This window comes from Phacochoerus africanus, chromosome 16 (genome assembly GCF_016906955.1).
Source record: "Phacochoerus africanus isolate WHEZ1 chromosome 16, ROS_Pafr_v1, whole genome shotgun sequence".
Lineage (NCBI taxonomy): Eukaryota > Metazoa > Chordata > Mammalia > Artiodactyla > Suidae > Phacochoerus > Phacochoerus africanus.
The window spans coordinates 24,580,281-24,603,658 of NC_062559.1; the positions used below are offsets into that span (position 1 = coordinate 24,580,281).

Here is a 23,378-nt window from a genome sequence, read left to right on the forward strand (position 1 = left end):
TAAGATACAAATTATTTAAGAGAGATCAGCAACAGGGATACACCGTACAGCATAGAGAATTGTAGCCATTATTTTGTAATAAGCTATTACGGTGCTGTACATCTGAAACTAACACCATGTTGTAAACCCTCACTGTACTTCAATGTAAAAGTCAAAAGAATGGCTTAATGAAAGATACTGCCTTCAATTACCCTATGAGCCGCAGGTGATTTACTCTGTGTATCATACAGTAGCTCCTGCCCTCAAAGACTGTTCTCTGCTAAATGCATTCCACAAAGCCCTTCATGAGATGGTTTGTTATTAAGTAGAGATGGAATGAAAGACTTGGGTGTAGTTTACCTACCTTGGTGTCTTTTTCATGCTCGCTCTCAAGCTCCCATCATGCAAATAGCAAAGCTTACAATCTCGATTTTTTTTTAACAGGCTAATGCCAAGAAAAATATGTGAAGATAATATTTTTCTTTATTTATATTCTTTATTTTTAAAAAAGGCCTATCTTACTTTTAAAAATAATTTACCGTTGTGGCTCAGTGGTAACAAACCCAACTCTAGTATCCATAAGGATGTAGGTTCGATCCCTGGTCTTGCTTAGTGGGTTAAGGATCTGGTGTTGCCATGAACTGTGGTGTAGGTTGGCCACTACAGCTCCATTTGACCCCTAGCCTGGGAACTTCCATACACCACAGGTTCGGCCAGCCCTAAAAAGACAAAAACTAAGTCAATGAATAAATAAATAAACACTATATAAAAGGAAGGAGATGTGTAATTCTGTCAGGCCAAGTACAAACTTTGTAAGGGGTTGGGGGTTGGATCAATTCTGTATTGTAAATTCCAGGATTCTTTCCAGCTTTGAAAATGAAGGGAACTGGCTTTACCCACAGACAGTAAGGTTGACAGAAGACACAGTGCTAATCTTTCAGTTTACAAAAGAGCCTCGTGTTGGTGAGAGTGAGCAGGTGTTCTTCACTTCAACTAAGTAGGACAGGAACTGGTGATATTAAATGAAAGGAGAAACAATTTAGACGAAGCAGCCTCAAGAGTATTAAAACACTGGAAAATGTTACTCAGAAGGATGTAAATTTCTCTCAGAAAAATCAGCCAGTTCATCATCTTCACACACTGAGAATACAGGGCTCTGACATTAGAGAATATATGTGCTAGGTTTTTAACATGTGCTAAATAAAAATGTATTGAAATGAAGTAAATTCAATTATTTCTTTCACAGCACATACTTTCTCAAGGTTCTGACCTCTCAAGTAGGTCTTGAAATGTCCATAAGGAACAGTTGTGATTCTTTGCAAAACTGTAAAATTTATTGTCAGGTGAATGAGAAGGAAAACTGTCAACAGAACCCCCAAAGTCAAGGCTTCTCATACAGATAGTTCTACTTATCTGGAGTGGGGTTCCTTTGGACATTTCTTTAAAATACCCTGTATTTCAAGAACATTGGATTGTCAGCAAAACAAAAAAAAAAAAAAAAATTATCACAAATTGAAACATTTCAGCTAAAGCTATTTTCAGTCCCATCTTCCACTGTTTTAAAGATGTATTTCTAAGGCCATTTCATTTCCTTATCAGATGCTGGACACTTAACCACACATGACTCCTCTCCAGGAGCTGTACAGCTGAATAAACAGGGATAATTCTTTCCAAGAGTAGAGTATCTTGATGATGTTGTTCTCTAGTGTAGAAGCATCTTTCCATACGCGTTATGGGATAACATACAAATTCCTTAGGGAAACGTGCTTTTACAGTCTATTCTTGGTCTTCCTCTCTGATTTCACCTCTCAGCAAAACCTTCCTGGCCATATCCTCACTCTCCCTGGCTTTGGACATGATGTCCCTTCTAGACAAAGTGAACTTGCTTATCTCACCGTGTCGCAGTCTGGCCTCACCTAGACTTTTTCTTGCTAAGATCTCTAGTGACTTCTGCTGTTAAACCAAACAGTAGGCTTTCTGTCCTTGACTTGACCTCTTGATTGTCACTTAGCACTGATAGCTATTTCCTGTTCCATGAAACACTGCCTTGAATGTAGTGCATCCCACCCTTTTGCTTTTCTTTCTGCCTCCTTGGTCTCTGGGCTCAAGTATAGAGTTCTCTTCTTTTTCCTAATCCTTAAAAGTTAGTGTTCTTGCCTTACCTTTAGATGATGTAGACAACTGACATGGCGGAAAATGTAATGGACATTTGTAGTGGTCAGAGTTTTTTAGTGGCAAGCAACAGGAACTGAGTCTAGGTCTCAGGGAACCAAGAAAGAGCAGACCAATCAAACCTTGGGGAAGGGTTTGAGAACCAAAGGTGTGATAAGAATGTCAGCATCAGGATTGCGTGCCTTTTTTTAGGCTACTGCTCTAAGGGTGGTTCAGGTCCAACAGCCTCGTCATGTCTGTGTCTTTTAACTTGGAAATCTTTTGTGTTCTTTTAGACTCCAAAATGAAATGATTCTTCAATGAAGTCGGTCTTGATTCCTTCAAGAATTTTTTTACTTTTTTAGGGCCGAACCTGCGGCATATGGAAATGCCCAGGCTAGGAGTCGAATTGGAGCTACATCTGCCAGCCTATGCCACAGGGGGTCCGAGCCAGATCTTTGACCTATACAATACCTCACGGCAACGCTGGAGCCTTAACACACTGAGCGAGGCCAGGGGTCGAACTCACGTTCTCATGGATCCTAGCCGGGCTCTTACCACTGAGCCATAACAGGGACTTTGATTCCTTCAAGAATTTTCAAGAATTTTTCATTGCCCCATCTTTGAGCTAGCTTCATACCAGATAGGTAGCACTATTGTTTTACTTGAAGACCATGGTGCAATTATCGTGGTCATGTGGTCTTTTTTTTTTTTAAATTCCTCTAGGCTAAGAGAGATTTATGAGAAGAGGCAGTGAATTGATTACTTCACTCCAGAATCTGTCTAGCTCCCTCCCAGTTCTTCTGGATTTTCCCTCCACCAGTTTTTAGTTTTTCAGATATGGAAATGGTTTAGAAATTTAAAAATTCATGAACTCATAAGTCCCAAAGTTCAACCATCATGGTGTGTGTCCAGATGCACATGTCTTGGCCTTAATTAATGTATCTTATTAGAAGGGAAATGGTGTAGAAGTATCAGCTACACAATTGTTTTTTAAGAGAAAGATCCTTCTGAACCCCATATTACTCTAAATATTATGTACATATGTGTGTTTGCACTTCATTTTAAAGTTTTTTCCTCTATGTTGGACAGAATTTTACTTTTTTGGTCTTTTCGGGGCTGCACCTTTGGCATGTGGAGATTCTCAGGCTAGGGGTCCAATCGGAGCTGTAGCCGCCGGCCTACGCCAGAGCCACAGCAACGCGGGATCCGAGCTCTGTCTGCGACCCACACCACAGCTCACGACAACGCTGGATCCTTAACCCACTGAGCAAGACCAGGGATTGAACCCACAACCTCATGGTTCCTAGTTGGATTTGCATCCACTGTGCCATGACGGGAACTCCTTTTTTTTGCTTTGTTTTTTAAAATTAGAATTTTAAATGAAGCCTGAAAAAAAAATTTGTTTTCCATTACACCTTAGCAAAAATGGAAAGTGATGTTGACATTTTATTATGAAGAAGATACACTGGATTTATATTTAAGATAAGAAATCATAAAATGTGTTGTTATGCTAAGTGACAAGGCATTTAAAGTTGGTGACAAAAATAAACTAGAAGAAGCAGAAATGTGTGGAGAAAAGTTCAGAGAAATAAAAAACAAAGAATAAACTACTTTGCTAAATAATGTAAGAAGCTAACTTTTCTACAGAGCTATGATTTAATTTTTATGTGAACCTAAAATACAAGAAGAATCGTTAGTAAATTGTTATATCTTTAGGATTTTAATTATTGTACCTTCAACATCAGACATCCTCCTCTGGACTTGAACTATTGAAGTAGAATTATTTATCTGCTTCTCATGACATAAAATACTTCAAGCACTTACTACCTGTGAGAGTATTATGCTGCTCTCTGTGTTAACGTGCCAGTTAGTATACTGCTAAATGCTGTAACAAACAAATAGTAGCATTTTAGGATTTTAAATGGTACCAGTGTAGCAGTTCACTGTGAATGTTCCTCGTGGATGTGTGTAGATTTCCTCCATGTGGTGATTCAGGGCCCTGGTTTTTTCTGTTTTATGACCTTCTCATTTCCTAGAGCATTGGAGTCCTCTGCATTTGGCTGCCTGTCAATGAAGAATGCATACTTCTGTCTTAATTATCATTCCCTAAAACGACTTAAACCACTTTGCTTCCATTAGCTAGAATTTTTATATATCCCTACTTAGATGCAAGGGGAACTAGAAAATATGGCTGGCTAGCTGCTTCGTGGCCCCAATTCTATACAGTGAAAGCATGAATCCTGGTGGACGGTTAGGTGAGCTGCCATGGCTCACACCGATAGCCAAGGATGCAATTCTGTGACCCTTCCTCATTATCACAAAGCGAAACAGCCCCAAAGTTTCAGCCTGTCCTGATTTCCAGGCCAAAGTCCAGCATTTCAGTCAGTCCAGCTTCGGCTCTTTGCAGCCTGGTGACCGATGAGCTAAGGTTCGTGTTAACTGCCCCCTGTCCACCTGCCCTCCCCACACTGCTCAAGCACAAATCCGATATATAGCAATGGAACAGGGCAGAAAAGGTATAGTTAAGCCTCCCATTCGGAAAAAAAGGGGAACTGGGAAATACAGAGCAGTCTTCGTACAATGAGAATAGTGGCATTCTGTCGTGGCAGGTACTGTGAAGACACCCTGCCTGGTAGTGCTCAGGATTTCTTGATTAGATCCTTATTATACATGTAGAAATACTTGCTTTGTCTTTTATTCTCCCTGGCCCTTTGGGCTCACATATCTGAGAGTTGCTTCCTTGTCTGTCGTCATCCATGGCTAAAGCCTAGAAGAGGGATACCGTTTTTAGAAGCAATACATTTCATATCTCTAGGCCTCCATTTGTTACATATGCCAGTGTTCACACCTTTGAGTCTGTCCAGAAAAACAGACAATTCCCGGTCACTGCAATGGAGGAAATTTAACACAGGGAATTAGCTCCATGTCCGATAGGACAGAGGAGCCAAACAAATGATGGCGAATAAATCCAGTGACGGACAAAACTGGGAAACTGCTGCCCACCCCGGGGATAGCCAGTAGAAAGGAGTGGTATTACTCGGTAGTCTCTGGGTGTTTTTAGCTCTGATAGCAACAGACCATAAGCTCCTTGCTGCTTGAGGACTCGTTGATATTCTTTCATCTTTCTGTGACCCCACATAGTAAGCACTCAGATGTTTAACTGACAGAGGTGAGCACTAAATCCTTCCACGGACCTTAGTTAGAGGTTCCTGTTGGAAAATTAAAATGTGGCAGAGATGAGGGCAGGGATGCTCCTTAAGTTGAGGAACACCTGCGGTTAGTTATTGGGGACCTTTTTTTTGTAACCCGTCACTGGCATTTAGAGAGAAATTGTCAGAAGTTTTAATTTAAATATTCTCTTCCTGTTTAAGATGCTTCAAATTTGGAGCAATACCAATTCTCATATAAACATAGAAGAATTAAAAAGGAATAATGTTTGTAGGCAACTCATGCCAAAAAAAAATTTTTTTTTTTTTTGAGGAAGGGGTAGGGAAAAATAGAAAAAGCTTTCCAGACTTGCTAGGGAAACAACAGCCATAGCTGCAGAGAATGTATAGCCCTGACTTAGTTTTTCTGTTTTGGAGTCACCGGAGTTGAAAATGACATTCCTTTGTCAGTTGGTTTGAGCCAGAAATTATCAACGTATTTTCCTTTACTATTGTTTAAGAAAGAGTCTGTGAAATAGGCCATTGGCTGTCTCAGCAGTCAAAAGAATTCATTCCAGAATCTGATCATCATTGTTGAAAACATCACAAATGCCATTTAATCTGCTCTTGGATGAGCCTTTATGTGCTTACATGTATAAATATGCTAGATTGAATTTAGCTATGGCTTTTAGGGTAGGCTTGAGCAGAGTCTCAAAATAGACATATTTAACAACTTGAAAGTTGAGAATAGTTGGAGAAGCTTTTGTGACTCTGTTGTCTTTCCTAGAGAGAGAAGGAGCCTTGCTTGAAGATTGCTCGGTAACTCTTTCTGTTTATATAAAGAAATGGATGTTTTTTTATTTTCGGCAGAACATGCCAAATTCATTTGCCAGGTTGTGCTTTAAAGACATTTTAGCATACCTCCGTATGTTTATAATTCTTCCATTTACTTAGAAACGTTTGGACCTCCTGTGTGGCTCACAACATAAATACTCAGTATTGCTACTTAGAAACTTTTAAGTTTATTTACTTTTCACACTGGTTTAAAATAAGTGGCCTGGAAATTCCTGTTGTGGCACAGTAGAAACAAATCCAACTATCCATGAGGATGCAGGTTCCATCCTTGGCCCTGCTCAGTGGATCGGGGATCTGGCATTGCCATGAGCTGTGGTGCAGGTTGCAAATTCGGCTTGGCTCCCACGTTGCTGTGGCTGAGGTATAGGCTGGCAGCTGTAGCTCACATTCGACCCCTATCCTGGGAACTTCCATATGCTGCAGCCCTAAAAAGGAAAAATAATAGTGAAATAAAACAAGAATTGCTTAAAATAGAATGTACTGCATTTCATACGTTAACCTCAGAACATAGTTCTCCTATTTTAAAATAGTCATTAAGGCTTAAAAATTATCTGTCTAAATAGTGTCAGGACTGACTAAAAGAGAGAAAATAAATACTTTTTTTATACTAAAAGAAAATATTTTTTATGTACATGGTACTTAACCATCCAAAGGGTAAGCTTTGGCCCCTGTGTTGGCTCTGTGGAGCTGTGGTGGTATGTTTTATCAAAAATAATTAACTTTGTTTCAGTCAACATAACATCGTCTTTATAGTTTTAAAAGTATATAGTTAGGAAAAAAGTCCTTCTTTGGTATTGATCCAGAGCAGAAAATGTGCTATGATCCGTCTTTTCCATTTCTAATTGAGTTGATTTCCCTTAATATTGTTTTACACTGAAAATATTAAAACATGAGGTATATTTTTGCTGCTTCAAATAATTGGTTTGGCTTTTTAAGCATGCTATCTGTAATTTCAAAGCATATTTCTTTCTGAACTTTTTTGCCCTGAGGAGTTTTAGAGTGGTCTTGAAATTATAGGTGTCTATTAAGTATTTTTCAACTGTCAATTCAGCGGTAGCTGCTGTGCTATTAATTCATTATGAAGTGACACAGGAAGAAAACTCGTTATGTGATGATATGCATTTGTCAACAAATAAATAAACGAATCTGTATTGAAAACCCATCTGCTGTGGTGGGAGTGAAATGGTTTGTTAGGCATGTTTAGGCATGACATCACCTCTTGAAAAGGAAAATATATAGGAAGGATTTCACTTCTACTCCTTGGACATTCTGTATTATGCACCTGAATGTTTTCTTTTTTTCTTTTTTGTCCCTTACAGGTGATATTATACCCAACTTCTAACAGCTCCAAGTCAGCTGAGTTGCACCGAATGATAGTTCCAAAAAATAGCCAGGACTCTGACTTAAAAATCAAATTGGCAGTGCGAATGGATAAACCACCACATATGAAACATAGTGGGTGAGTGGGTACTTGAAGATGCTTTTCTTCTGAGTTACTGGGTTTCATTTCGTTGTCTCCTTTTTGTCATTTTACTCAGAGCCAGAATATCAGGCATTCACATGGAACTTTTCTCCCCAAAATGACTTTCATAACTTATTTTTTAATCTCTAGACATCTTTATAGCTAAACACATGGGTATCAGTTAATGTAATTGTTCGCATGCTAACGTAATATTGGTGCTTGATTGCATTGGTTTTATATACATCGTTACATTGATAAAGAACCGTGATGTATGGAGATAACTTCCAGGAAATACTGTTTCAAAATACAGTAATAGGTGAAACAAGCCTAGGGTTTGGATCCCCAGAAATAGTTAAGCATATACAGCATACGTTAAAGCTAAATGGCGGTGCAGGTAGAACCCAGGAGGCCACACAAGTTTTGACGGGAGGGCCATGAGTATTCATTCAATACGTGAGTGAGAAACGAAGTCAATACCAGAGAAGACGAATGCTGGCAGATAACCAGAAGTGCAGGGACTGTCCCCAGGGGATGTGGGTCAGAGTCAGTTTCCATCTCCAGGGTTCTTTTCCCCTTGTAGCTGATGAGGAAACAGGTCTGAACTCATGAGTATGACAAAATACGTTTTGAAAAAGCCCAGGTCGGAGTTCCCATCGTGGCGCAGCAGAGACAAATCCGACTAGGAACCATGAGGCTGTAGGTTCAATCTGGCCTCGCTCAGTGGGTTAAGGATCCAGCGTTGCCGTGAGCTGTGGTGTAGGTTGCAGACACAGCTCGGATCCCACGTTGCTTTGGCTGTGGTGTAGGCTGGCAGCTGTAGCTCCAATTAGACCCCTAGCCTGGGAACTTCCATATGCCGTGGGCACGGCCCTAAAAAGGACAAAAATACAAAAAAAAAAAAAAAAAGCCCAGGTCTTTCTCAGATTAACAGTTTAAGTTTACTGCTCACTACGGCTAAATCCCAGCATAGAGGTGTTAGCCATTAGGAAAGAATGTGACGATTTTTCTTAAATTGGAGAGAAGCAGTAGTTTAAGTGACCCACCCTAAGTTCAGCAGAAGACATGACATTCTATGGGCCTTCCTAACCAGAGAGGCATTTCTGCTGGTGTTGGAGCCAAACCTCTGGCACTGTGGCAGTCAGCTGAGAAGTCAGCAAGATAGGGATTCTTTGGAGGACCGTCAGGGAAAACAAAGCTAGGCTCTGAGCAGAAGGCAGCCTGGATGTATCTCCTGCAGCTGGGATGAGGCTCCAAGGCCACAGAGCTGCTTTGTTTAGGTGGGCAGTAGTGTATGCAGTGTTAGAATGAGTCTCACTCAGGGGAGGAATACCTCAGGGTGCAGGCTCCTAGAAAGAGAGCAGTAATTTGGATATCCCATATTACGGCACCTTTGATGGAGTGATGCAGAGTCTGATGATGATGCATGAAGCTGATGGAGCTCCTGGGATTTGATATTTAGAGTTGTTTCTTTACCGTCCATCTACCTGCTCACTGTTGATTTATGCAGCAGATGTGTATTGAGCACATCCTCTGTTCGAACTAGCGCAAACCTCAATGAGATACCATCCCAGACCTGAAGGAACCAGCTAGCCAAGGATTCAGGCTTGTGTACAAATAATTATAATACTGTGTAATAAGTAGTATAGTGATAAGAATGTGAACTGGTGGAAATAACATCGGATTCTAGCTGGAGTTAGTCAAAGCCTCACAAGACAGCTGACCTTGGAGATGAAGCCAAAGGATGAATTGAGCAGCTGGACAGTGGGGAGGAAGGGTAGTCCAGACACATGACGTAGCAGATACACAGGAGATCTAGAAGGACTGTTAGCCAACCATGACAATGTTGGTATAGCTGTCAGAGTGCCTTAAGACTAGAGACTTAGAGTACTGCCACTCTAAAATCCTTAGAGACTAGTAGAAACCAGAGGGAGATTAAAAAAAAAAAAATTGTGTTCCAGGCATTGTAGTTACTTCTCAGCTACCTTGAACTCAGTCTCTTTGTCTTGATAAATGGCACAACAAGAAGCGGAAACCTATGTACCATAATGCGAAGGGAGCTGCTGGTTCACACGTGGACAGTACCATGATGAATACCCTAGAGCCTTCAGGTTGTCCCAAGAACCAAGATTGAATATGAAGCTGGGCACCTAGCAAGTTCTGAAGCCTTCAGCTTCTGTGGGAAGAAAGCTCCACTCTCAACCCTGGCATTTTCTTGCTCTAGAAGGCTCTGGGGCAGGTGGTACAATCCAGCTGCCTTCCAGGACTTGATTAGGACCCCCCAGAACAGTTCTGTAGTTGACTTCTCTCCAAAACTATGAGTGAAGGAGACAACTCACGAGAATATATCCTAGTCTCTGAATTTAATCTGGAAAGCTCAAGAACTCTTGTGACCTGCCTTTGCCAAAAGATACTAGCAGGTGGCTCCAGACATTCAGGTAACTGCAGTTTATGATATGCAAAAGAAAGAAACTCTAGAATTAAAAATATCTGTGGTGCTATTCTGCTAGCTGGTATATTATGGAGCATAGTTAAAAATATCATATTTGGAGTTCCCATCATGGCGCAGTGGTTAATGAATCCGACTAGGAACCCATGAGGTTGCGGGTTCGATCCCTGGCCTTGCTCAGTAGGTTAAGGATCCGGCGTTGCCGTGAGCCATGATGTAGGTTGCAGACACGGCTTGGATCCTGCGTTGCTGTGGCTCTGGTGTGGGCCAGTGGCTACAGCTCCAATTAGACCCCTAGCCTGGGAACTCCATATGCCAAGGGAGAGGCCCTAGGAAAGGCAAAAAAAGACAAAAAAATATATCGTATTTCCTAATGGTGATCAAAAAAAAACCAGTAACAGTATGGAACATAATAAATCAATACCAGTTTTGGACATAATAATAGCCAGAACGTCAGCATTGTTGCAATAGCAATGTATCACCATGGGCAGGGACCACTAGCACCTGTCCAGGTTTCTCCGTGCCTGCGTGGTAACAGGTTTAAACATTTTGGATATCACCCCTGTGTTTAAATGTACATGGGAAACCCTGAGTTGACCCACATCGTAACTATCATGACTACATTCGTCTTTTCTGTGGTGCTTCACAAATGGATTTCACTGGACTTAACTGCATTTAAGAAAAGAAAATCAACCAGCCTTTCTCCTCCGAGTGCTCTGTCATATGCCAAAGCAGTAGTATAATAGGAGTAGTAGATTAATAGCGTTTTGCTCTCAGGCAGGATTATGTTCTGTCGGTAATTCATCCTATAATGAATGATTGACAGACGAATAATGGATAATTGAAAAAGAGTTTAAAAATTGATCTTTGAAATGTGGGAAACTCTTACAGATTGTGGTGTCAAAGGTGGTTACACAATAAATAGGAGGGTTGTGGATCTTTTGTCCTCAGCACTTTCCAGATCTAACTTTGAAATCCTTTGGGACCTGAGTCATAAAAACCTATTCTCTGCTTTAATAATGTGGGCAACACATTTCTCTCTCTTATGTGAACAATTTTAACATGTATTCTCTTTCGTTTATTGTGCGTCTATAGCCCCTATATCCTCCCTAAGTAAATACTTTCATTCATGTTGTCTGTATTTGCGTGTGTTCCCAACAACACTGTAAGTTCCTTAGACCTGTCTGAATCCTTCATGCCTCCGCCATGTGTAAACAAGGTATGTGTTTATATGAATAATGATGAAAATAATAGCGTGCTCCTTAGAGTTTTAGGGACAAAGTAATTCGGTAATGTGCATTCTTAAGCTGAAGAACCTTACAGGTTTAGAAGGTTTAAAATGATTCATAGAGGGTAGAGTATAATTTTGTGGAGAAAAATACCTAAAATAAATGAAATAAATGGTGTTTGAATCTCAATCGTTGCATTTCAAAATGACCTTTGTTCTTGAAGGAGAAAGAAAAATATGTCTGATCCAAAGATCATGTTTCTTGTAACTATATATTATAGTTTCTAAATAGAACTGACTAGATGCAAATGAAGATGGATATTTACATAAGCATAATGATTTCGTTCTTCAAAAATGAAACCGAACATTACTAAGTGATATCTATTTGGTAAAAATTTGAATTCATTTATTCTTTGAGGTATGTCATATAAACTAATTACGTAAGCCAGCTCTTATATAAATCTGTTAAGTGAACTTCCAGCTGGATTTCGAGTGGTTAAATAATTCGTATCCAGTTTTTGAATTTGTCTTCCTGCTTTTTCGGGTAGCTGCAAGACAGAAGTGTGTTGAAGAAATGGACTATCCTTTAGCATAGCCTAGTGGCTGAGTAGGAGTACTATAGCTTAAATCTCAAACTACTGTTCCCCTGTCTGTTAAATCATATTTTCTTAATCCAAATGTTATTTTCTCAGCTAAAAGAAAGGCAAAATAAAATGGGACTTATAAAGCAAATGACTAGTATGACAAATCTATAACCTAAAAAGGAGAAAAAAGAAAATTATCACAAATACGTAGAAGCATTATGATCGGGATCTACCAAAAGTCTTGGTGTGCGGAGTTCCCATCGTGGTGCAGTGGTTAATGAATCTGACTAGGAACCATGAGGTTGCGGGTTCGATCCCTGCCCTTGCTCAGTGGGTTAAGGATCTGGCGTTGCCGTGAGCTGTGGTGTAGATCACAGACGCAGCTCGGATCCCGCGTTGCTGTGGCTCTGGTGTAGGCCCGCAGCTACAGCTCCAGTTAGACCCCTAGCCTGGGAACCTCCATATGCCGCAGGAGCAGCCCAAGAAAGGGCAAAAAAAAAAAAAAAAAAACGAAAACAAACAAAAAGTCTTGTGTGCAACTTTTGTGATTACTTTTTATAGTAAAAATTAAATAAAACTTCATGAGTATATAACTATAGAAGAATTTTGTCACTGTTAAAATCAGTAAGATAAAATTTTAACCAAATCACTGCCATATAAATCTCATAAATCTGTAGAGTCATGTTTGGCAGTTTGAACATTTATTGAATGAATAGAAGTATTGAAATACTTTGAAGTTATCCTATATAAAACTCCATTTAATTTCCATCATAAAGGTATAAAACTCACTGAGCCCATCTCCTGCTGCAAGAGTGAGATAGTAGTTGAGCTTCCAGCAGAAAGAAGAGGATAAACACCAAACTGGCTGCATTCTTGTTTTCCCTGCTTTCCAGTGAAGTCTGGCATTGAGGGACTGCAGTGTGACAACCTGTAGAACCATTCAGTCTTATTGCTAATACTCAAGTGTGGCCTTTGCTCCTAAAGGGAAATAACTTCAATAATGCAAAATAAGTTGCATTATTTTGTTTATGATTTAAGGTTTATGATCTTTAGAGCTCCTGCTGTGGAGCAACAGAATTGGCAGCATCTTGGGAGCCCTGGGACTCGGGTTCAATCTCTAGCCCAGCACAGTGGGTTAGGGATCCGGTGTTGCCACAGCTGTGGCTCAGATCTGACCCCTGGCCTGGGAGCTCCATATGCCACGGGGGCAGCCAAAAAAAAAAAAAAAAAAGGTATATCATCTTCAAGTAGTTTAGGGGACAGTCTGAAGGCCAAAGGGAACAAAATCTTATTTTTGTCAAAGGGGCATTAGCTTGTCTCCCAGTCTAGGCTCCCTACCGCCCAGCTGGCTAGCACACAGTCATACTTAATATGTTTAGCTATTAATAAAACCCTAAGGCAGGTATATCTTTGAGTTCAGCTATTAATAAAAGAAGGACAAATAAACATACAATATTTAAAATATGAAACAGACCAAAACACTTTAAGAAATAAGGCATGATTTCCATTTCACCCTCCACATTTGACCCCTGGCTCTGCTCTTTGTCAGCACTCAGGAGGGCTGCAGCCAGGCATAGGGGGCCTGGACTGGGAGACCCAGGGTCCACCTAGCTCTGCCTTCTGGCCGTTCCAGGTCCACAGTCAGTACCTCCTTGGTTTCGTCATCTTTATCTTTAAACAAGATACTGAACTCACTAAATGATCTTTAGGTTTCTTCCAGCTCTGGAATCTTTTTCTTAATTCTTTAGTCTTAAAGTTGGGTCTCTCAAGGGAAAGTAAAATGGAATTGTTCAAATTCCTGGGCAGGATGGAAAGGGTCAAATGATTTTTAAAGCACATTATTCTCTTTGAGGACATTTCCATCTACAAGGAAGCTGGGTAGAGAGTGATAAAGAACACAGGTTGTGAAGTTAGACCTGGGTTTGAATGCTAGCCCTGTCATATTTTTTAAGCAAGCTTGGTCAAATCTTCTCATAGCCTCACTTTTCTCAGCCATAAAGTTGGATTGTCTTGGGCATGAAATGAGATATACTCATAAGGCATGCAGCACAGTGCCTGTTACATAGTAAGTGCTCAATTAACTAGTGGCAGTCATTGAAATATTTTTAAAAAATTGCTCCTTGAAATATGATTAGACCTTCTAGTTTTAACTACATCATTTGACTTTATTTGGAAGAAGATGATCAAAGACAGTTGGGAAAATAACAATGCACAAATCCTCACTAATTTCTCGAGAGTATAAAAGTTCTCTCTCTCATGAGGGCTTTCTTGTTAAGCTTTAATTTATATATTTAATAGCTGTTATGGATGTAGGTGGCAGTGGTGGTTTATTTCTCTTCATTTTGCTCCTCATTTTGTCTTTTCTCTGTACAAAGGAAGAAAAAAACACAGTTGGTTCTTGAACAACGTAGATTGGAACAGTGCATGGCCACTTATACTTGGTTTTGCTTTTGTTTGTTGAGTAGTAAATATGCACTATCCTGTGTTGGTAGAATCTGAGGATGCAGAGGTGCTGCCTATACAGAGAGCTAAAGTCACAGAGGACCTTTCTGCAGAGTGGAGGTTCAGCATCCCTAACCTCCACGTCGTTCAAAGGTCAACTGTACTGCGTAAGAGCTTTCAGCCATGTCTGAGCAACTAAACTGAATGATTTATCTAAGAAATAAGCTCAAGTTCTAAGAAAGTACACTTGGAGATTATTTCATAGCAAGGGAGAAGAATCTGATAGAGCTTCTGTTTTCTCCAGTGCAGTCTTATTTTAAAAATGGCAAATACTTTCAAAGCATTGGATTTTAAATAACTGGTGTGGTGCCTTTTGCATGTTAGTGCAATTGCTAGTTTTAATTTTCTTAAATCATTAGAGAAGTAGGACTTATATGCCATAGCTCTAAGCAGTCTTATCACATCTTGCTTTTGTGGTATTAAAATTTGCTCACCTATCAATGAGTTGTTGATCTCAGTTTGTACATACCAAATAAGTTAACTTTAATTTCACCTCAGGTATTTTGCGTTTTTTTTTTTAATTATAGTTTTATTTGTGTTTCATTTAAGGAGGGATCGATAAGCCTGAATAGCTTACCCAGTTCTTACTAAAAGACTATTTTGTAGTTACCCTAGCACCAAAGACATTCATTTAATTGAATAGATTACCATATATGCTAAAGTTTAATAAAAATAATCACTGAGAGTGTTTGGTATCTTTGAGATTCGAGTTCTAAAGCTGCTTCTTGAACACTCTCGGCTGATTGCTGACGTAGAACCATAGCAGTTGCTGACGCTGTTACAGAATTCTCTGACCCCACATCTACCCTACCCCTCTTGTGCCAGTTTTCTGATCAGATATCGTCTCCTTGGTGAGGCTCATTGTAATCACCCTACATTGAATAGTGCTCTTCTTTCCTCACTGCCAACTCTCATTTGACCTGCTTCATTCTTTAAGCTCCTATTATTCAACATTATACTTATCGACACTTGTTTATTAACTGTCTCACCAACTAGAATGTTATCTCCATTTGAGTGATTTGCTGTTGACTAATCCCCAGCCAAATCTAATTTCTATAAGCACCTTGCCTTATTCCTTGCTATTTTTAAACCCAGCTTTCAGAAAATTTCCTACTGTTTAACAGGAGCTAATTAAATTTGTTGCATGAATGAATGAATGTTTTTTTCCCAAAGAGAAAATAATGCAGAACTTATGTTCACAGTTCTTTTATATTCAAAGTAAGTTTTGGATTGGTTGTTCAGCTATATTAGACATAAACTTCAAATTATAATACTGTCTAATTGGTGCTACTATAATATAAATTTATTTTGAAGGGTGCTTCAAAATATTGCCCCAGAATAATTACAGGAAGTTTCATTAGTCCGCAGATTTCCATATGACTGGAAATCTAACAGCTGTAGTATGGAAAAAAAAAATGTATTCTTATCCAAAAACTTTTAAGTTGTTCTCTGTAGTGAGGCTTGTTTTTTAAATGACTTTTTGCTTAAACACAATAAGGTAAATTACTGGTATCTATTATCTGTCAACATTTATATTCAGACCCTTCCTGTGATATGTGGTTAGAACTGTAGGAGGAAGTTTTAGCAACATTTTCTCTGGGTAGGATTGTACCTCAGGGTTCATATATAAGAATGATGTGTTATATACTCATTAAGGGCAAAAAAAAAAAACTAGATTTTTGTTCATACTCGTGGAATCAATAAGTCATTCGATTTCTTTCCCCTACAGTGGCTCCTGATTTGAAGTAGTCATTTTTATTTCAAAAATTGTTCCAACAGTTCTATTTAGTGAACACTTTTACTCCATTTAGATAAGCTCAAAAATACTTCTGAAAACGTTCTTCCCAACAACTGCCAAAGAAGGATGAAGAGAAACTAAAAAGGAACCAGCACTTTGATCATCAGCCAGAGAGACAGGAAGGGTCTTCTACCTGTTGCATGGGTGCCGAGTTGAGGGTATAGGCAAGAGAAAGGGCTGACTGCTACCAAGACTTGAAAGGATTTCGGAAACGAATCTGACTAGCATCCATGAGGATGCATGTCCAATCCCTGGCCTTGCTCAGTGGGTTAAGGATCCAGCGTTGCTGTGAGCTGTGTGGTGTAGGTTGCAGACGTGGCTCGGATCCGGTGTTACTGTGGTATAGGCCGTCACCTACAGCTCTGATTCGACCCCTAGCCTGGGAACCTCCATATGCCCCGTGTGAGGCCCTAAAAAGCAAAAAACAAAAACCACTTGTAAAGATTTCGAACAGTCATAGTATGGCTGTGGGTGAAAATGAGCAAGAAAAATAGGCACCTGAAGAGTGCATAAATTAGCGGGATGAAGTATGGCATCAGTGAAGGGCAACAACACTAAAAGAACTTGATCGGGAGTTCCCATCGTGGCTCAGTGGTTAACGAATCTGACTAGGAACCATGAGGTTGCGGGTTCGATCCCTGGCCTTGCTTAGTGGGTTGAGGATCCGACATTGCTGTGAGCCGTGGTGTAGGTCGCAGACGCGGCTCGGATCCTGCTTTGCTATGGCTGTGGTGTAGGCCAGCAGCTACAGCTCCGATTCAACCCCTAGCCTGGGAACCTCCATATGCTGTGGGAGTGGCCCTAGAAAAGGCAAAAAGACAAAAAAAGCTCGATCAACAGATGGTACAGCAAAGCTGGCCTCTTTTGGAAGCCCCAGGTAAAAGGAGGAGTAAAATAACTGAGGGACATAAGAGAGGTCCAGAAGGGAGAAAATGAATGTTAGTGGGAAGTAGGGATGGAGTAGGATAGTGTCTGAAAATACAGAAATGGTTAGAAAGAATCTCTTTAGTAGTAGTCCCAACTTGACGACTAGTGCATTTAATTCTGTAAGTCTTTGTGTAAATAGCATATAGTCATAAGGAGTATTTCCTCGTCTCTCTCTGATCAGAGCTGGAGTTTAGCAGGATTAGACATTGATGACAGGAAGTAACATCACAGCCACAGTTACGCATCTCACCTGTATTTGAAATGCCTGAAAATCATTCTAAATTCATGACAATAGGGGAGATAGCAAATGAATTTGTTTTAGCCAGATGGAAGCATGTTCTGATTATAACAAGTATCACCACCACAGTTTAAATGTTAATTAATAGTGGTGGTGATGATATGAATGAAGAGCAAAGGGTCTGCAAGTATTAAAATTTCTAATCATCTTGAAGTCATTTATATTCTTAAGGATAGTACATTAATATTCAAATATAGGAAAAAGCACATCCACCTTATTTTCATGATTTTAAAAAAGAAATGTCTATTGTCTTAATAAAAATACGAATATTTTAGTACCTTTATTTCATATGTCAGTACTTCTGGAAAAAAAAAAGTCTTTAACAGTAGATGAGAAAGGCATAGCAGTAGACCAAAAGTCAGAGAAAATTTGAATGTCATCTATATTCAGCTTTGTGAAATTGGCAGCCTTATCCCTTCTGCCAATTAGGTTGATCTTTATATTCGCCTTTAACCCCTTCCTCTTCACCTCTTGTAGTTAATCCCTCCCTCTGTCTTGTTTCCCACAGATGAATCCCTTGCTATTCCTTCTGCCAACCCCAAGTCTCAGTCTCTTCTAACAGCAGCAGCAACAAAGAAATAAAGTTCCGCGACTTTTGTACTAGTTTTCTTGTTTAACCTGACTTGCAAGCCATTCAAGAATTTAGGAATACTATTTATTATCTCTACTAAAGAACTTCTAGTGCTTCCCCATTGCTGTGGGTTTATATTCACATTTTTAGCCTAGTATTCAAGTTCTTCTAAAACCTATCCCATCTAGTCTTTGCAACTTTTTGCCCTTTCGATACCCAAGCAAACCCCCAACTTCAACCAGATCAGTTGATATACCCCGAACATGCTTTTACTTAGCCAAGCCTATTTTTTCTACTTTTTTGCCTAACCAAACCATACCAGTCTGATACTGGGTTACACGTTTTCTGTCACTAATACAGAAGTGCACAGAAAGGAAAGTAATTTTTTAAGGTCTTCTAATGATCTTTATTTTTTCCATTATAGTTGGTTACAGTGTTCCATCAATTTCTATTATACTGCATTGTGACCCAGTCGCACATATATATACATTCTTTTTCTCACGTCATCCTCCATCATGCTCCATCATAAGTGACGAGGTATCGTTCCCCGTGCTATACAGCAGGATCTCACTGCTTATCCACTCCAAATACAATAGTTTGCATCTATTAACCCCAGACTCCCAGTCCATCCCTCTCCCTCTCCCCAGCCCTTGGCAAACGAAAATCTTTCTCCAAGTCCATGAGTTTCTTTTCTGTGGAAAGGTTCGTTTGTACCGTATATTAGATTCCAGATATAAGTGATATGGTACTTGTCTTTCACTTTGACTGCACTTAGTGTGAGAGTCTATAGTTCCATCCATGTTGCTGCAAATGGCATTATTTTGGTCCGGAAAGGAACAGACTGCCTCTCGAGCAGAAACTCGGCTAACCCACATCACTTCATCGCCACGCCCCTGATTTTGAGGGAACCATTGAATGCTTTTTACCCTAAAGCGGCTCCGGCGCTCTCCGCTTCATCAGGATCACTCTTGCTGGCTTCTGCCACAGCGTCCAGGACAGAATATGAAGTGAGACTTGGGGCAGAAACCCTTCCACGCTAGCGTTTTCCTCAAGTCTGTGGTGCGCCTCCCACAACCTGCCTGCCTTCTTTCTGTCTTTCTTTTCACCCCAGGCCCCAGGAGGGCGAGCCTCCTTCCTCTGCCTAGGACTGTCCTTACATAAAATCACGTCAGCCAGGCCTGAGCTTTGCTATGTTGGTGGAAGAGAGAAGGTTGTGTAGAAAATTCATTCTTTGTGTATGCAGTGGGTTGACTGCATAAATGGACCCAACAGATGAACTCCCTAAATTCACACCTCTTGCCCTGTATTTAGGTTGGCCCCTCCAACTTTGGGCTTGGCCATGTGACTTGCTTTGGCCTTTGAGACAATAGCAAACTTGGTATAAGCAGAGGCTTAAAAAGGTATTTGTGCATTTTTACTTTGTTTCTTGCTCCCTGACTTTGCCAAAAGGACATGTGTGGGCTAAACCAGTAGAGGAATGGAGTTGAATCAACCCAGTTGTCCTGACCAAGAGGTCAGGCATGTAATTGAGCCCAGATAAAATGAACAAGGCCAGCTAACCAACCTGCAGTTGACTACACACCCATGTTTGTGTCAGGCTGAGCTCAGATCAGGTCAGTAGAACTATTCAGGAAACTGTAAGAAATAATGGCTGTGTTTTAGGTGTTCCCGTCATGGTGCAATGGTTAACGAATCCGACTAGGAACTGTGAGGTTGCAGGTTCGATCCCTGGCCTCGCTCAGTGGGTTAAAGATCCAGCGTTGCTGTAAGCTGTGGCGTAAGTCACAGATGTGGCTTGGATCTGTCATTGCTGTGGTGCTGGGCACAGGCTGGCAGCAACAGGGCTAGGGCTCCGCTTAGACCCCTAGCCTGGAAACCTCCATATGCCGTGGGTGCAGCCCTAGAAAAAGGCAAAAAAAAAATTTTTTTTAAAGAAATAGCTGTGTTCTTAAGAAATAATTGATTTAAGTTATGAAGTTGCACAGAAAAGGCTAACATACTGTGCACTATTGTCTTGCTATGAAATCCTGTTGACTTTTTTCTCTCTTGGGTTATACATTAGATACTCAGTGTTAGATTAGTCATAATCCTTGGCCCATGCTATATGCTACATTGATCTATATATTTAATTATATGTGTGACCTTCTGTATGATATGCCTTTCTATAAATATAATTTATCCACTTTATCAAAAGGAAGATTTGACTGATTTCCAGATTTGTGCTATTTCAGACAGTTCCTTGTGTGTCACCTGGGGCATGTTTGTGGTTTCTCTTGAGTGTGTACCTAAGAGTGAAATTGCTGAATTAATGAGAATGTACAAGATAATACTTCAAATTGTATTATTAATTGTACTGGTATACATTTTCTCTAGCTATATGTGAGATCCTTTTTTTTTTTTTTTTGGCTTTTACCACTTATTCCCTTATTTTGATACTTATATTCGTATATGTTTGTCTTAAGTCTGTCACTGTATCTTTGTCTCCTGAGGCAGGGATCCCGACTCTTCATTACTTTGCTCATAGGATTCATAATATAGTGTGATATACATGAAATGCTGATAATTGGTTGATTTTTATGTACTTTCAGACAGAGACACAATATGAAAGTTCCTGGATACTCCTCCTCTCTTCAATTCAGGCTCCTAAGTCTGTGCTCCCAGAGACACTGAACATGCACTGTTACAGAATTAAAATTGTCCACCTTCTGGTTTGTCCATCCAGCTAAGGTTAATTCCTTGTAGAAAGAAGCTTATTATTTACCATTGTTTGACCAGGCACTGAATACATGCATGGTTTCATTGAATCAGTCATTCAACACAGATTTTTTTAATTACTATGGGCCAAACTCTGAATGAAGGAGTGAATGGAAAGGCTAAATATGCTATAAAAGTAGTAATGCTTAAAAAAAGACATTAATCAACACAAAAGATGCATTAGATTCAGTGGAAGTAATTGCTGTTACTTTTCCCACTGAAATAGAACAGCTGTTAACCTATAACATAGGCTAGGAATAAAACTAAATTGAAAAACTAAGCTGGCGAGATACAGTTATATGTACAGAATGTGATGGGCTATCAGATATCAATTGCTTCTTCCATGCCTTAACATCCTAGCTGAAAACGTATCATAAATAATTAGTTTACAGGATCTATTTTACCTGATGGTTTGAAACTATTTGCAACACCCCTTATATCATAATTCAAAAACAATTTTAAAAATAGCTTTTTAAAAAATTTTTCTTTGAAGATGTTGCCCAAACTGAGTGAGTATAGTTTTCTTGGGTCACTCCCGTCAGTGAAAGAACGAGCATATAATGATTATGTGAGAACAGTGTGTTAACTGAACAATATTGTCTGCGTAGGTAGTGATTGTTAGAACTGTGTGTTTATGAGTATTTATTAAACGAAAGGAACATGGTGCATATTTAAGGAGGAGAGGGCTCAACTCTTCTAACGAAATGTGAAAATCCTTAGGAGGAAAGTTGATCAAACTGAGTGATCAGCTAGATTTCTAGATTGACATAGACCATGATGATCAAGGCAGAAGAAATCACTGAATGAAATGAGTAAGAGTCAGATCTGAAATGAGTAAAACTGAGTAAGATGGCTACCAAAAAAAAAAAAAAGGAAAAAAAATGGGTAAGTCATGTTACAATCGCAAATACTACTGCTGAGTACCTGGCTGAGGTTATCATGCCCTGCACTGCCTCTTTTTGCATTGGACACAAACATTCCTTTTTTACTCAAAGCAAGTTATGATTGCCTGTGTTTCCTCTTTTGCCTTGACATTAAGCAAGACACAGTTATGGACATGCGCCAAGATCTGCTTACACCTGCCAAAACTTGTACTTAGAGACAGCTATGTGTTATTCGCTCCAGTGGTTCAACCATTGGATATATGAAGTATATCTGAGAGGTTGACAATGTTACATTTATTTATAGTGGAAGATATGAATTACTGATGAACTGTTGGAACGGCACAAGGAAAACTGCTAAAGGACCAACGTATAGCATAGCTGTATAGCTTCGTCGGAGTGACTGGATTAGCCGGCAGCCCATGTGCCTGGTTGTAGCCCCATCACTGGGTACTCCTGACTAAATTTCTTAACTTCCCTGTGCCTTCACTATTCTGTTGTTAAGTAGAATAATGATAATCAATTTTCACACTGTCCCTTTGAAATAGGTAAGATCACTAAGGTGCCTGGCACATAATTAACATTCAATACATTTTAGTTGTTATTAATAAGTTGAATCAAATTATGATTTACAAGTAAATAATTGAGATTCTTAAATTCTATAGTGCTTTACAATTTTCAACAGTTTCATACCTATGTGAATGCCATGTTTTACTTTTATGATATACCATTATGTAGTATAAAAATTAATGTAACTTCACTTTCCTATTCCAGTAATAATATATATTTAATATAAGAAACTAGAATTATAAGAGAATCAAAAAGAACATAAAAGGTGTTATAATACCACTTAAAAAAAAAACCTTAGGTATTTAAAATTTTTAAATTATTTCTCCTTATTCTCTGACCTTACCAGTAGTTATCTACAATTTTGTGCTTGTGCCTTTGTTATATCAATATATTCAATAGGCAGTAATTTTAGGTGTCATATTCCAGCACTGATATTTTCTGCCAGCATCAGCCACTCTATGGTACTTCATGTTCTGACTGTTAAAGTTATGTCATGAATACATGGGTTAAAAATTATTAATTAAAATTATCCTTACAACGTGCATTCCTACAAAATCAGTTGGTTGTAATAAATTGTGTAAAATGAAAAATTGAACTTTGAGATAGAGCACAAATTGGACTAATGATTGATGGGTAATGAGTGAAATGAAAAACTACTAGGCAAGGTGGAGAAAGTGTTTATCCTGCTACTGAATATTCAGTGAATGGATTATAGCTGTGATCTTGCCTTTAATATTTCTCACGGTAATTGTCAGGAAGAGGTATGAGAAATTGTGGGACCTTAATAATATGCCTTGCCATTTTAATTGCTTAGAAAAGCAAGAGAATCTTAATTGCCAGGAGATGCATTGCTAATTAAAGTGTCATTCTACATTCATTCTGAAATAATTAGTTAGAATATTTGTAAGAGCTGAGATATATATTTAGTTCCAAATTCAAGAGCATACCTACAACAGACTTTGTTAAAGTGATATATGGTTAGGAAAGTTTAACAACCATAAAATTTTAGATGTTTCTTTAATTTAGTACAACTTAATTTTTATTGGATTTGTTATTGAATTTGAACAAATGGAGTTTATATTTTAAATCTTCATTTGTTTTTTTAAATTGTTGTAGTGCTAAGTTGAGTTCCTAAATTGCTTTCAGATTTCTTGAATATTAATGTGTTTTTCATTTTTTTAGTTTGAGCATTCATCACCATCTGGGAAAAAAATCTTTAATAA

At 39.1% G+C, this 23,378-nt stretch overlaps 1 protein-coding gene across 4 annotated transcripts in view; it reads left to right on the forward strand.

Moving 5' to 3' along the window:
- CADPS2 (calcium dependent secretion activator 2) overlaps nt 1-23,378 on the forward strand; it is a 492,759-nt gene that overhangs the window by 258,644 nt on the left and 210,737 nt on the right. For all 4 annotated transcript variants that reach the window (XM_047763023.1, XM_047763025.1, XM_047763026.1 and 1 more), the window contains exon 8: nt 7,454-7,593. In XM_047763023.1, coding sequence (XP_047618979.1) covers nt 7,454-7,593 — 140 coding nt within the window. The remainder of the gene's footprint in view (nt 1-7,453; nt 7,594-23,378) is intronic.